The 13,491-nt window shown below is 46.4% G+C and overlaps 2 protein-coding genes across 2 annotated transcripts in view; one reads left to right on the forward strand and one right to left on the reverse strand.

Annotated features, from left to right (window-relative positions):
* Positions 1-224: 224 nt before the first annotated feature.
* Positions 225-13,491, forward strand: part of Cmas (cytidine monophosphate N-acetylneuraminic acid synthetase) — a 19,787-nt gene continuing 6,520 nt past the window's right edge. Inside the window, exons 1-4 of the mRNA XM_031383820.1 lie at positions 225-564; positions 7,996-8,138; positions 8,259-8,414; positions 11,660-11,793. Coding sequence (XP_031239680.1) covers positions 311-564; positions 7,996-8,138; positions 8,259-8,414; positions 11,660-11,793 — 687 coding nt within the window. The 5' untranslated portion in view covers positions 225-310. The remainder of the gene's footprint in view (positions 565-7,995; positions 8,139-8,258; positions 8,415-11,659; positions 11,794-13,491) is intronic.
* LOC116099769 (sulfotransferase 6B1-like) overlaps positions 11,866-13,491 on the reverse strand; it is a 41,501-nt gene continuing 39,875 nt past the window's right edge. The window contains exon 7 of the transcript XR_004122374.1: positions 11,866-11,951. The gene's annotated coding sequence lies outside the window, so the exon portion shown is untranslated. The remainder of the gene's footprint in view (positions 11,952-13,491) is intronic.

The raw sequence follows: 13,491 nt of genomic DNA on the forward strand, positions 1-13,491 counted from the left end.
AATGGGAGGACGAAAAGAGGCTGCAGGGGAGAGAATGAGTGGAGGAGGACTAATTTTCGTTTATTTTAGAAATCTCCAGACATTACTGAACACCGCCTAAAGTGCCATTCAGCTAGCTGCTCCCCTGAGTTCACCTGGCCGGCCCTCTACAAGGTGTTGGCGCGGCGAACTACAACTCCCAGCGTGCCCCGGGGCTGACCGAGCCGTGGGCGTGGGCTACAGCTGCCACAGCAGGCGGGCGGTACCGAGTGGAGTCGGCGGGGCCGAGCTCCCGGATGTGGAGACGTTGGGGCGGCGGCGTGGGAGGAAGATGGACGCGCTGGAGAAGGGGGCCGCCACGTCGGGGCCCGCCCCGCGCGGACGGCCGTCCCGGGGCCGGCCCCCGAAGCTGCAGCGCAGCCGGGGCGCGGGGCGCGGCCTAGAGAAGCCGCCGCACCTGGCAGCGCTGGTGCTGGCCCGCGGCGGCAGCAAAGGCATCCCACTGAAGAACATCAAGCGCCTGGCGGGGGTTCCGCTCATTGGCTGGGTCCTGCGCGCCGCCCTGGACGCGGGGGTCTTCCAGAGGTGCGCACGTGCGGGAGCGGGGCCCGGGGCCAGGGTCGGGGGTCGGGGTCCCCAGGCCTGACCCTGGGCCGCCCGTGCCCTCTGGGCTGCGCTGGCTGCCGGGCGCTGCCAGGCCCGGGAGGCAGCAGGTGCATGAATGGAGTCCAGAGTTGGGGCTCTCCAGCTTAGTCTATCCTCACCTTTGGGGAAAAAAAAAAATCGTCTGTCTGTGAGGCTGTGAGTCAGCACAAAGAGGAAATGGTCCCTACGTGTGTACGAGGTATGACTGTTTTATGGGTGTGAATGGGTTTAGCCTACCTCTTGAACTTTGGCCTCACTAAGGGCAGTTTTATCTCTGCATCCTCTCGGCCTCCACCGGGTTGGCAGGAGTTACAAGTTGATGCCATTCATCAAAGGAGGGAGAGAAAACCCTTTGCCAACAATGAATTTAAATGCCCAGGCTAGCTGCAACCTAATTATGCTTGAATTTATTGCTTCCTTTTGACGGTTTGTTTTTTAAGATGATTGATTCTGAAGACTAGTGATTCCCCATATTATGAAGGTAGATTTTTTTTTTCATCCAACCAACATTGTTTAAAAATGGGATAGCAAAAGATATAAATGTATTAGTTGTCTTTGTGTTTTGACTCAAAGGAAGCTCTGGGTGGAGCCAAAGAAGCAGCACGTAAGGGAAGTGTGCTAAGGAGAGATAGGGAAGGTCGGGGTTTGGGTCAGCCCAGTAAACACTTTTTGAGCCCCACTTTTTGCCACACAAATGCAAGGAAATAGCAAGGTGGTCCATGCACAGTTCTAGCCCTTAGGGAACTCACGTTTGGTTTTGTGTTTTTAAACCTCTCAGAATGCAGACTGCAAAGGAGAAGTTAATTATGTATAGGCCACAGGGACAAAGTAACATCTGTGAAGGGGAAAGAGTTTGAAGTCATATTGACCATAGATTGAGAACAAAATTATTATTTATGATTCTCTGGTCTCATGTCAGGAAATGATTTTCAGAGTGGATTCAGAAAGGGTAATGGTAGAACCAGAGAAATGGCCCAGTGCTATGGCCCAGTGCTATGGCCCAGTGCTTATGGCCCAGTGCTTATGGCCCAGTGCTATGGCCCAGTGCTTGAGAGCACATACTATTTTTCCAGAGGACCCAAGTTCAGTTCTCAGCACCATTGTTGGATAGCTCACAACTGCCTGTAACTCCAGCACCAGGAGATTGGATATCATTTTCTGATCTCCACAGGCTCTTGCACGCACACTGACACATTCACAGTATACAACCTTTTAAGGGGGGGAGTGGGGGTAATTGATAGAGGATATGCCTCAGTGGGCAGAATGCTTGCCATGTAAGCCTGAGAAGCTGAGATCTCATTCCCTGAACCTACATAAAATCCAAGTGAGAGACTAATGCATCTGTAATTATAGCAAGATGGGAGAATCTAGAAACTCGTGGGATAGTCAGCTTGATGTACCCAAGGAACAACAAAAGAGAGACCCTGTCTCAAACAAGGTAGCATGTGAGGACCAGTGCCTGAGGTTGCTCTCTGACCTCTTCACTTACCAAGGCATTCATACATGTACTCACACAAAAACATATACCACATACACAAAGAGTAAGTCTTTATGTCCAATAATTAGGCTTAAGAACAAAAGATAATCTTTTATTCAGCAAATGCTGTCTCCTACTGTGTGACTGGTACTGCCGTCTTGAGGCAAGGGCAGCAGCAGGAGCCAGCCCATATAGAACCATGACAGGTGCAGCCCCATGCCCCCTCTGGAGCCATGGACACTGATAGGAAGTAATAAGGCTTATTGGGCACAAGCTGGCCGGTGGAAGGTGTCATGTCATCCCTGTTCCATCTCTCCAGAGGTGGCACTGTGAAGCTTATGCAGGGCTTCTGAGGAGTCACATGGACACAAGATGGTCATCTGTTTTCTTGGTTGTCTACTCTCTTGATGGTCTGACATCCAGGTGTCGGCAGGCATTCCTGATCCTTGTAAGCTTGAAAGGTGATGGTTAGGAGGTGATGTGACGATAGCTGTCTTCCTGACAGTTTCTCTTACCCTTTGCAGTCAAGGCTGCCCCTATTGGTTAATTCTTTGGGGAGTGTGGCAAAGCAGAGTGAAAAACATGCTTGCTAGTCCATGACACAGGCTGTGATGTCCAAGTGCCTTTGCGCTTCCTGGCTGCCATGAGGTGGGCATCTCTGCTGCACTGTGCTCTCTCCCATGATACTCTGCCCATCATAGGCCACAGTGTTTGAGCCAAGCAACTATAGAAAGACCTCAAAAAGTGAGCCACAATAAATCTTTCCTTAGACCACAACTACCACAGCTGAGCAGCATGCAGAACATGTGTGATAGCGGATGAGATTCGTTATTGTAAGTACACAAGACGGCATGCTCTGTCACAAGAATCTTCACTTTCTTGTTTTAGGATAGGCTTTATGTCTTTCTTATGTCAAGCAGAGTGTTACAAGATCCTTCTGCCTCTGCATACATGACCATAGTCTTTGTCAGCTTAAGACCATATCCCTAATTTGGTCCTGTTCTCATGACATTCCCACCTGAAAAGTCACAGTACCTCCAGTTTGTTCCAGGGAAGTCACGATGGGCACAGAGACCCCTAAGCCCTCTTTTACAGAGTGAGCTTAGGAAGTTTTCAGTCATAGAAACTGTCTTTCCTCCATGATAGGACTGTACAGGTGTGTGCACGCCTTCCCTGTTGAAGTGAACTGTGGACCTGCAATGTACATCTCCTCAGCCCCTGTGGGAAGATAAGCCACAGCAGGCGCCTCGCTCTTGAACTTGCATTTTTGTCCCTGTCATGAGCATAGGCACTTGTTTCTCGTCCTCTCTATAAACTGTCCGTGAATCCAGATGGTTCTTAATGTGGACTGACTGGACACCTCTTGGTGCCTCTCCCTTGCCTCTCCGGTCTTTAAAAATGCTTCCGGTTTCTGGTTTCAGGATATTGGAGTCTAGTTTCTTCCTTATTGCAGTGCTGTGGAGTACAGCATGCCCTTTGTACTTGTTAGTGTCTGAGGTGGTTAGTCTGAGGTGGTTAGCAGCACCTGTGTCTCTGAGGTGCAGTCAGGTCTGCTCACCTTTACGTTTTACAATCTTCACCTCATCGGACCCCACTGCATCCCTGACTCATCCTCAAGCCAATCACTGTGGTAAGTAGAACACAGTGCCTGTCATAGAGTCAGTCCCACCTCACGAATCCACTGGCAGCCCTCACTGAAGCATCATGAGGAAAGCTAAAGAACAGTTACCAAGTGAGGAGAGATTGTGAGGTGAGAAGATCAGCGAGCAGTGAATAGCAGACGTTGGAGATTTTGCTAGGAAATCCCTGCTTCATTTATTGGAACGTATCTATGGGGGCCTGGGGGGTCCACTGGTGAGCTAGCTCAGCAGATAACTACACTTGTTACCAAGCCCAAGAATCTGAATTTGATCCCTGGCATCCACGTAGTGGAAGGACAGAACAGACTCCTCCACACACAGAGGCATTTGTGTGCCCCTCATCCCTGCACACCACATACATAAAGTGGAAAAAAAATGTAGATTTACCTGCACAAAACCCCACTAAGAATGGAGCGAGCATTGGCTTCTCTGTAGCAGTCCTCCATCTGTGGAGGACATGAGTCCTTGCTGGTCTTGTGGTTCTTTGAGCTGCCTGTGGCACTTTTTGCAATAACAGCAACTAGGAGGACTAAATCCCTTCCGTGGGCCAGTAGCTTGAGCTGACCAGCTCTACCCTCTAACCTGTCTGATGGACCTCACTCTATTCCTGGTGGTGCCTGCTACCTGTCAAGATTAATGGGGTGAGAGGAGGGACCAGCAGTGCTCACCTGAGTCTCTGTTGACCCACTCTGAAAAGGAGTCCAGTACTGCTACTTTGTGTCCCAGTTTGGAGCCAGCATTGTAGAGTGGTAAGGGTGTAGACCATAGCCTCACCGTGTGGTAGTCAAGGCACCACTGCCCCTTTTGTACAGGGTGGACTTGAACGTACACCTCAGAGGAGAGGCTCATTGGGGATTCAGAGAGATAATGTACACTCAGCCCTGATGCTAACTGGCAGTGTTTCTTTGTATCAAATGCTCTTGGAACCATCTGTCTCTTCGCATGGGCCATGGTGCCCTTGCTTTTAAGTGAAGAATTAGTAATCCTGAAAATGCCTTTCCATTGACTTTGGACAGTTAGTGGAAATGTGTCTTTATTCTGCCTTGCAGATTTCACCAGACTTTTTCTAGACAGGACCACATAGTATATATTGCCAGTTTTGCAGGCCAGATGGTCTCTGTTGTAATTTCTCAGTTCTGAGCCTGTATGTTATAAAAGTGGGCATGAATGGAGTGTGGCTGTACACCAGTAGAACATTACACAGTCTGAGGGACACTGTCCCACTCATTCTGGTAAGCAGTGTATCTTAGATCCTTAGTGAAAGTGTATAGATTGCGATTGAACTAGCTTTGTAGGAGCCTGGAGGACTTGGAAGCATCCTCCTGCCTGCAGCTCTTGCTTCTCTTCCTTCAGCAAACACTTAGGGTAGGAGGAGACCAAGAAGTGTTTGGTGGCCTGACGTGGTTTTTCAGGACCAGAGACTGAGATTCTTTTGTTCAGAGCCATGTTTTGACAGGGATTTGGGGCAGAGTTTTCAGCCTGCACATGATAGAAGCTAACAGAACTTTTCCAGGTTACTAACCTCTCCTAAAACAGTCAGCTGTCTGAAAACTGGCTGGTGAGCATAGTCGCCAGAAAGCTGTTCCTCGAGCTTGGAAGACCCATGAATTTCAATCATGCGTCAGCATGGTGTGAGCACATCTGAGAATAAGCTGATCTTTTGACTCTTGTATAATACAGTGGGTGAAAATTGGCATACATTTTAGTTTCATTTCCAAGCCTTCAGGTTTGTGATTTGTGAGGGCCCTGTGCTCTGTTATCATCCCTGAAATGACACTTTGTGGTTCAAAGGAGTTGTCCCAGGCACCATGGCTGGTCTTGTGTTGAGTTAGGTGGAGCATCAGTTCATTCCAGATTAAAGCCACTGACATTTACTTCCTGGAGTTGTTTTTAGGTCTGCTCATTCTCAGTCGTACTTTCACTTACCCATTCCATCTGATTGCCCTCAACCAAAGAAAGGTCTGTCTACCTGCTCCCTGTGTTAAGTATGTTGTCACATGTCACATACACAAAGCTTTTCACTTTCTTCCAGATTAAATGACCCAGTACACAGTTTGTTGTTACGTCTCCTGTTTCAGTGCCTCTTCCTTCTGTGACAGGCAGCTTATATTCGATGCCCATAGCTATAGGCACACCTGTAGTCAGCACCACCTGTGCTGTGCTGAGCCATTGCTGCTCGTAGCCACTCTCTAGTCCAGCCATTCATCAAACCCAAGCCAAGTGTGCAGTAGACAAGAACTATAAAGGGTTTAGGGAAGGGAGGGTATTAGAAGAAGCGTGGGCACTGAGTTGATTCTCACGTCTCTCCCTGACTGCTTAGCTGGAGGTATCACATCATATGGGCCTGTCTCTACGGAAACGTTGTCATGCTTGAGCTGTCAAACCCGAGTCCAGAGTAGTTCCTGGGACAGATAGACCGCAGCAAACACTTCTGGGATGAAGGAATGAGAGAAAGGAGGAAGGGGGGACAAGCTGATGAACTTTTTAATTGATCTTACAAACATTTAAAGGTGATCCCTGAAACCTCCACTGGTGAATCATCACCCAGCTTTGAGCTGTAAAGTAAATGCCAGGAGACCTGTGCCTGCACTCCCCTTTATTTTTCTGTGTTCTCCTTGTCCTTCCCTTCACTTGCATGTTCAAAACCCAGCTCAATTGTTTCATTAGCATCAGTGTTCCACTAGGGGTGGGCAATCTGCCACCAAACCATTTACAGCACAAAAGTAATCATGAGCACGTTTACTTTGCAGCAGGTGACATAAGTCAGTGCTGAGAGACTTGGCCATTTACATGGAACCATCTTGTTTACCTGGCTTCCTTCCTTTCCTTTGAGGAAAAAACATTAACAAAGGAGGTGGGGGCTTATTGACTTTATCCTTGGATTTAAATCCTCAATTATGTAACCTTATGTAGGTGGTGGTGGGCAGTGGGGGGGTGGGGAGGGGAAGGTGTGGTCAGGCCAGAGAAGGTCAGATATCCTCCTGCATCACTCTCTACCTGATTCCATGAGGCAGGGTCTCACTGAGGTTGGATCTAGCCTGGCAGACACCAGTCACCAGCAATCCTCCTGTTTCTGTCTGTCAGAATTCTTGGTTACAGGTACACACAGCCATGTCTGGCTTTTGTCAATGGGGACTAGAGGTTTGAACTCAGACCACCTAGCAAATACACTCACCCACAGAAATCATCTTTCCAGCCCTTAAATCCGCTTTCTACAAGTGCTAAAGGGAATTTATGAACTTAATAAATGAAATCTAGAGGTTAGGAATTTTTCCTTTCTTAAGTGATCTTGGGAATAGGGCATGTATATTCTTTTTCTCTCCGTAAATGCTGAATGAATCGGACAGAAAGAAAAGAGTCCATGTGTATGACAGAGTCCAAACTTGAAATACCTCATTCTACCATTATTAAAGCATTGTGCTCCAAGTAACATTTATGTCTTCTATGCCTAGAAATGGGAGTTTGTGAAGGTTCAGAAGAGAGAGCTTCACTGTTTTGTCCCCACAGAGAAGCACTTTGCTCTCTGTCTCGGGCATACAGAGCGCAGTAGGCAGCTGAGCTGCAGTGCTTAGAGGTAGGCATTCCCAGCCAGTGCAGCCATGGTCTCTGCCACAGTGGTGAGTTCTCAGGGGTCCACATGCTCACTGCTTTAAGCATAAAGTTGGATTTTCTGGTCCGGTGAACCCAAGTCTGGATATTGACTCTTTTCTAAGCTAAAAACTATTTCAGTTAAGCCAAGACCAGTGTACTGTTACATACGTGTCACTGTCCTGTGTATGATATTTTGGGTCTAAACTGGCAAATCATCTTCAGCTTGCTTTAGATTTGACTTCTAGTGATATATTAACTTAGTCTGTGGCTATCTTACAAATACTGAGTTAATTTTTCCTAGGTTGTAGACTGAGTTCCTTTTTCCTAGTTTGTAGAAATAGAATTTTGAATCTAAATAACATTTTATTTGTGCTACTTTTTTTGTTTTTTGGTTTTTTTGCATTGTTTTGGATCTCTGTTTTTGTTTGTTTTGGTTTTTTGGGGGGAGGGTTGAAACAAGGTCTCCCTATGTGGCACTAGCTGTCCTGGGACTCAGGACATCACCCAACCTGCCTCCTGAGCCTTGAGGGTCCACATACCATGATACCTAGATTAATGTTGCTGTACTTGTGCAAAAACTCTTCCAACGCCAAGCTCCGTCTTTCTGTTGGCCGTATCTTCTGGTGACTTGGTTATTTAACTCTCTTTTTACTGTCCAAACAGTGTGTGGGTTTCAACAGACCATGATGAAATTGAGAATGTGGCCAAACAGTTTGGTGCCCAGGTTCATCGAAGAAGTTCTGAAACGTCCAAAGACAGCTCTACCTCACTAGACGCCATCGTAGAATTCCTGAACTATCACAATGGTATGAGTTTGACTTCTCCATTCAGATAGTCCCAAGTTGTGTGGACATTTCATAAGATGTCAGTAGTGTGTGATCACCAGGGTGGTGGTTGACGCCTTCCCCTTGTGTTGTCCTCTTCAGAGGTTGACATTGTGGGGAATATCCAAGCTACGTCTCCATGTTTACATCCCACTGACCTCCAGAAGGTTGCAGAAATGATCCGAGAAGAAGGGTATGACTCTGTCTTCTCCGTTGTGAGACGCCATCAGTTTCGATGGAGTGAAATTCAGAAAGGAGGTAACCAACTCACTGCACTAAAAGTCAAGATTTGTTTTGTTTTATTAGTATAAACATTGTTAGCAGAAAGAGAGCTAAGGAACAGTAAGAATGGGCTGGAGAGATGCTCAGCAGTTAAGAGCACTGTCTGCTCTTCCAGAGGTACTGAGTTCAAATCCCAGCAACCACATGGTGGCTCACAACTGTCTGTAATGAGATCTGATGCCCTCTTCTGGGGTGTCTGAGGACAGCTAGTGTACTTACGTATAAAGGAACAGTAAAAGCACTTGATGTACAGCTGCAGTGGGCAATGACAGGATCCAGTCTAAATCTTGTTATAAACCAAATCAGTTCATCCCCCACTCTTTAGACATTCTAGCCTGTGTTTCTGTTAGCCTGTGATATGGCAGAATTGGGCAGAGCACAAACTTTGTGTTTGTTCTTGGCCTCTTAGGGGAGCGCCAGACACATCAGACCAGACCCTCCCCAGGGAAATCCTGAAGTTAGAGTGAGTGGTGGGGTGATGTGCTAGTTAAATTTAACTCAGCAAATATTTAGGGTAAAGATATGACAGGTCCCTAAGTACGACCATACATCTGAAAGAAGCTGAGAGTGACTGAGTAAACAGGTCATGACACACAGAGTGGGTGCTGAGGACAGCTCTTTCATCTCTTCGTGGTCTCTGACCCTTTGCAGCCCCTGAGAAGCAGAATACTGCTGATGGGTGGCATCTAAACCAGGCTGGCATTTCTTGGGCTCTGTTATATTGCCTATTTATAAAGTCATAGCTGCTGTGTAATCAGTACGTCACAGGTTTCCTGTGACATTTTCTGCACTTGTTACAGTAGATGTGCTGTCCAGTGTGGTGATCCTAGCAGCACTCATGCTGGAAGTACTGACCATGCAAACTCAAATGTCTCTTAAAAGTAGAGATACATACGGCAGGGGAATGTGGAGACGGCTGTGGCATTCACCATAACATGTGGTTCTGATGCTTAAAATGTGTAAAAGATGGTTAGGCATGACAGCCTTCCATAGGCTCAGCACTTGGTAGACAGAGACAAGGGAATCTTGGGAGAAGTTAGCTGGCTAGAGTCATTAGTCTGCAAGCTCTAGGTTTGATGAGAGACTCAGCTGCACAAAATAAACTACAGAAAGATTGAGGAAAATGCCTGAGGCAGATGTCAGGCCTGCACTCATATACACCCCACACATAGAGCCACGTTCTTACATGTGTCACCATCATAGACCTGTGCACACACCAAATAGAAGGAAAAAGCGCACACTGTATGCCTGTGATTTAGAGTGAGTTAAGGGGTCACAGGGCCTTGTTGATAATATTTACAACATGGTAATTGATTTCTGGCATTTGAAGATTGGTTTCTGAAGCTGCAGCATGAAGATGCCTTCTGTCTTTTTGTTTTTCTGAGTGATAACTGGCCACCATATCCATGATCATTAATTTCTCCAAGTCTAGCTGCTCTTAAGTCTCTGGTTTCTCTTCTCCACAGCATGGTGTGGCTCTGCTTTTCTTAGTTCTCCAGCAGTAGGCTAGAAGAAACTCTTGCTAGTGTGTGCTAGCCCTGAGATGGTTTTCTGCATGTTTTCTTTGTCCTCTTCCTGGAATCCATACTAAGTTAGTTTTTTGTTTCTGGTTTGTATTTCTCTGTTGGCTCTGCTCTATTTTTTTGCTCAGTTTTTAGCAATCAGTGAATCCTAGCTGGTGTGTGTTAGAGTATATTAATTATCTCTTTAGCCAGTTTAGCTGTTGAATTACTTCAGTTTTTTCCCTAGTCTTCATATTTGAATTTATTCATTCCCTGTTGAAATTTCCATGTTTATCCATTTCAAGCTTTTTTCTTTAATGTCTTTAGCATATTTATGGCAATTATGGAAAAGTTTTTGGTGCAAATTCTAGCATTTTTGTTCCTTTCTCTGAGTCCTTTCTCCTCCTGTTCTTGCTCTTGAATATGGCTTTCATAGTTCTGCTTCTCTGAGTGGCTCATGATGTGGCAAGCACTTGCCATAAACATTGGAGTCCACATTTCCCTTCAGAGAGCACGTACCTTCTCTGTGAGACACATGAATAAGGGACTGATGATGGTGATGCATTGTACTAGATTCACTAGACTGTAATTCCAGTCTGCTGCCCAGTACAGGTGACATTACAGGAAGGTCTTGTAGGTAGAGTTAGCCAACTCTCAGCTACTGTAGACAGGGCAGGAGATTCTAGCACATAGTTCTTTAAGGACAGGAGATGCCAACACATGGTGCTGTGAGGACAGGAGATGCCAATACATGGTGCTGTGAGGACAGGAGATGCCAATACATGGTGCTGTGAGGAAAGGACAGAACTAGTCCCATGATCCTGTAAGGCTCTTGCCCAGTCTTCCAGCCTGTCCCCTGCACAGGGACTTGGTGGTAGGTAGAACTGATGTTAGAGTTGTGTTTCTTGTGCCTGACAGTCCGTAGCCCACATCCATCAGTTAGAATTGCTCCTCAGGTCTGCATTCAGCATAGTCTGCTTGGGCCAAGTGTGAGCTTGCTCACCATCCTCACGTCTCCATAATGTGTTCCCCAGGAGAAGGGCTTGTCCTGGCCATCTTGTTGAATCATTGATTTTTAGCTGCCTGTCAATACACAATATATGCATACATAAGTCTTTGATTTCAGATCTCAGCACTGTATAGTACTGGGCATGGTGTCACATGGCTGTCATGTTATCCATCACTCAGGAAGTGGAACCAGCAACATCAGAAGTTAAAGTGATACTCAGCTAAGTAGGGAATTTGAGGCCAGCCTGGGTTAAATGAAACTTTCAGTGTTTTAAAGGGAAAGTCCTTAGTTTTCTATGACAGTTCCATGAAAGCACTTTCTACCCATGTTAGATAAATGCACACACTGTGGATCTGCATCTGGAAATAATGAGACAGACTCAGGAGGTTAAGCACAGAATGATATTTGATGGCAAGTCATACTCCTTGGAACTGTTTAAAGGTTGATGCATGCCTCCAAAACCACAGAACCTGTGTGCATCCCGTAACACTGAGTCTCTGAATTTCTTCATGAAATACCTTTCTGATACTAAGTATTTAAAGGGAGAGGCGATCATTAGGAGTGCTAGCCGTTGTCCCTTTCCAGTAGTACCGTTACTTCTCTAGATACAGATGTCTGCATTCCGGGGGGATTTTTATTTGTGCTTTTAAAGTTACTAAGTGAACAGTGTCTATTCAAAGTAATGTAGACCACTGTGGCTTTGCTTTTAGTTCGTGAAGTGACTGAGCCTCTGAACTTGAATCCAGCTAAACGACCTCGTCGACAAGACTGGGATGGAGAGTTATATGAGAATGGCTCATTTTATTTTGCTAAAAGACATTTGATAGAGATGGGTTACTTACAGGTTTGTATATTCACTTTATAAAACTCTTCACCCCTCTGTGTCGTGCTCTGGAGCTCCGGGGGAAGCTTGGCTCTGAGGAGAAGCAGAGCTTCCATCTGTAACGCTGACCTCTGGCATTACCTCCAGGGAGATCTCGGGATTCCCAGTAACTGTGGAATCTGTTCAGTGGAACATGAGAGAAAGATGGAATGAGGGCTGCGAGCTCCTGGCATCCTGTGTGCGCTTTAGCCTGCTCATTGTGTATGGTCCATAATAGGTTACAGTTAGATTGTGGCTGTGTGCTTAAATAACTTCTACTACTTTGCAAACAGAAAACAACCAGTGCAGCACGTCTGCGAGTGAGTCAGCCCACCTGGTTCTCTCGAAGGCCAAATTCTCTCTCTTGGTCACGTTGTCCGGATCGTTCTATGAGCTTGCTTGCTGCTCTCATTTTTGAGAGGATTGGCAGTCTCATTCTTAGAGCCTGCACGGCTGTGTCGTAAACTTGAAAATTGGTTCATTTTCATTGTAGACGACAAGCTCTCTTACAGTGGACTGTGGGAAACCCTATGTGGGTTACCTACAGCCGTCTGCACAACTGTGTAGGAACATTCTCATTCCTACCCCACTGTTCAGAGGGAACAACTCTGAAAATGAAATAATGAGGAGCTGGGGGGACTTAGGAGCCCTGAGCCCTCTTCCAGAGGACCCAGGTTCAAGTCCCAGCATCCGCATGGCAGCCCATAGCCGTCAGCAACTCCAGTTCCAGCAGATTGAGTAGCTGCTTCTGGCCTCCGCGTGCACAGACACGGATGCAGACAAAACACATTCTGTATACGTGAGAAGAAATAAACTTAAAAATGAAGCAATTCAGGACAGAAACAATACTGCCAAAATTGAGATGGGCCTTTATTTTACAAAAAAACAAGTGAGGGGAGCAGGTTGCAGAGCATGGATAGAAGGAGCTGGGGGGAGGGGAACAGGGAAATGGTTATGGGTAAAGCACTTGCATACACCTATGAAAACTGAAGTTCAGATCACCTGAAGCCAGTAAATGCCTGTAATTTAGTAATAGACACGGTCCTGCCTATAATTCCAGTGCAAGAGAAGGGGGGCCAGGCATCCCCTGGTCCATTCATGCTTATGAATGAGCGAGTGCACGTTCTGGTAGACCTACAAGTGTGTATCCACACACGGGGACATTGTGCAGTGAAGACGAGTTTAGTGGTGGTCTGCCTCTGAACATGCAGAAGACTAGTTTCAATTGCTAACACCAAAAGAAAAACCTCTCTACTCTGAAATTTCTCCTGTGCTTCATGTTCTGAGAACAAAGAATTTCTTTTCCTAGTTTCCAGTACATAGGCAAACAAAACAAACAAGTTTGACCATACAGTGTCATTCTAGAGTTAAGGAAGGCTAGATCACACACACACACACACACACACACACACTCACACACACACGCACACACACAATCTCTAGTTCTTTTCTAAGGACACCTGTGGTCTAGCCCTTCTTTAATGTGTAGATAAAAATTGTGCTTCTCACTGTTTTGTGAAAACAGTTTTTAATTTTCATTCTCTCATTTATTACATCCCGACTGCAGTCTCCTCTCCCTCTTCTCCCAGTCCCTTCCCTGCCCACCTCTCCTCTCCCCTCTCCCCTGCCCACCTCTCTTCTTCCCTCTCCCCTGCCCACCTCTCCTCTCCCCTCTCCCCT

This window comes from Mastomys coucha, unplaced genomic scaffold, assembly GCF_008632895.1.
Source record: "Mastomys coucha isolate ucsf_1 unplaced genomic scaffold, UCSF_Mcou_1 pScaffold20, whole genome shotgun sequence".
NCBI classification, from domain to species: Eukaryota; Metazoa; Chordata; class Mammalia; order Rodentia; family Muridae; genus Mastomys; species Mastomys coucha.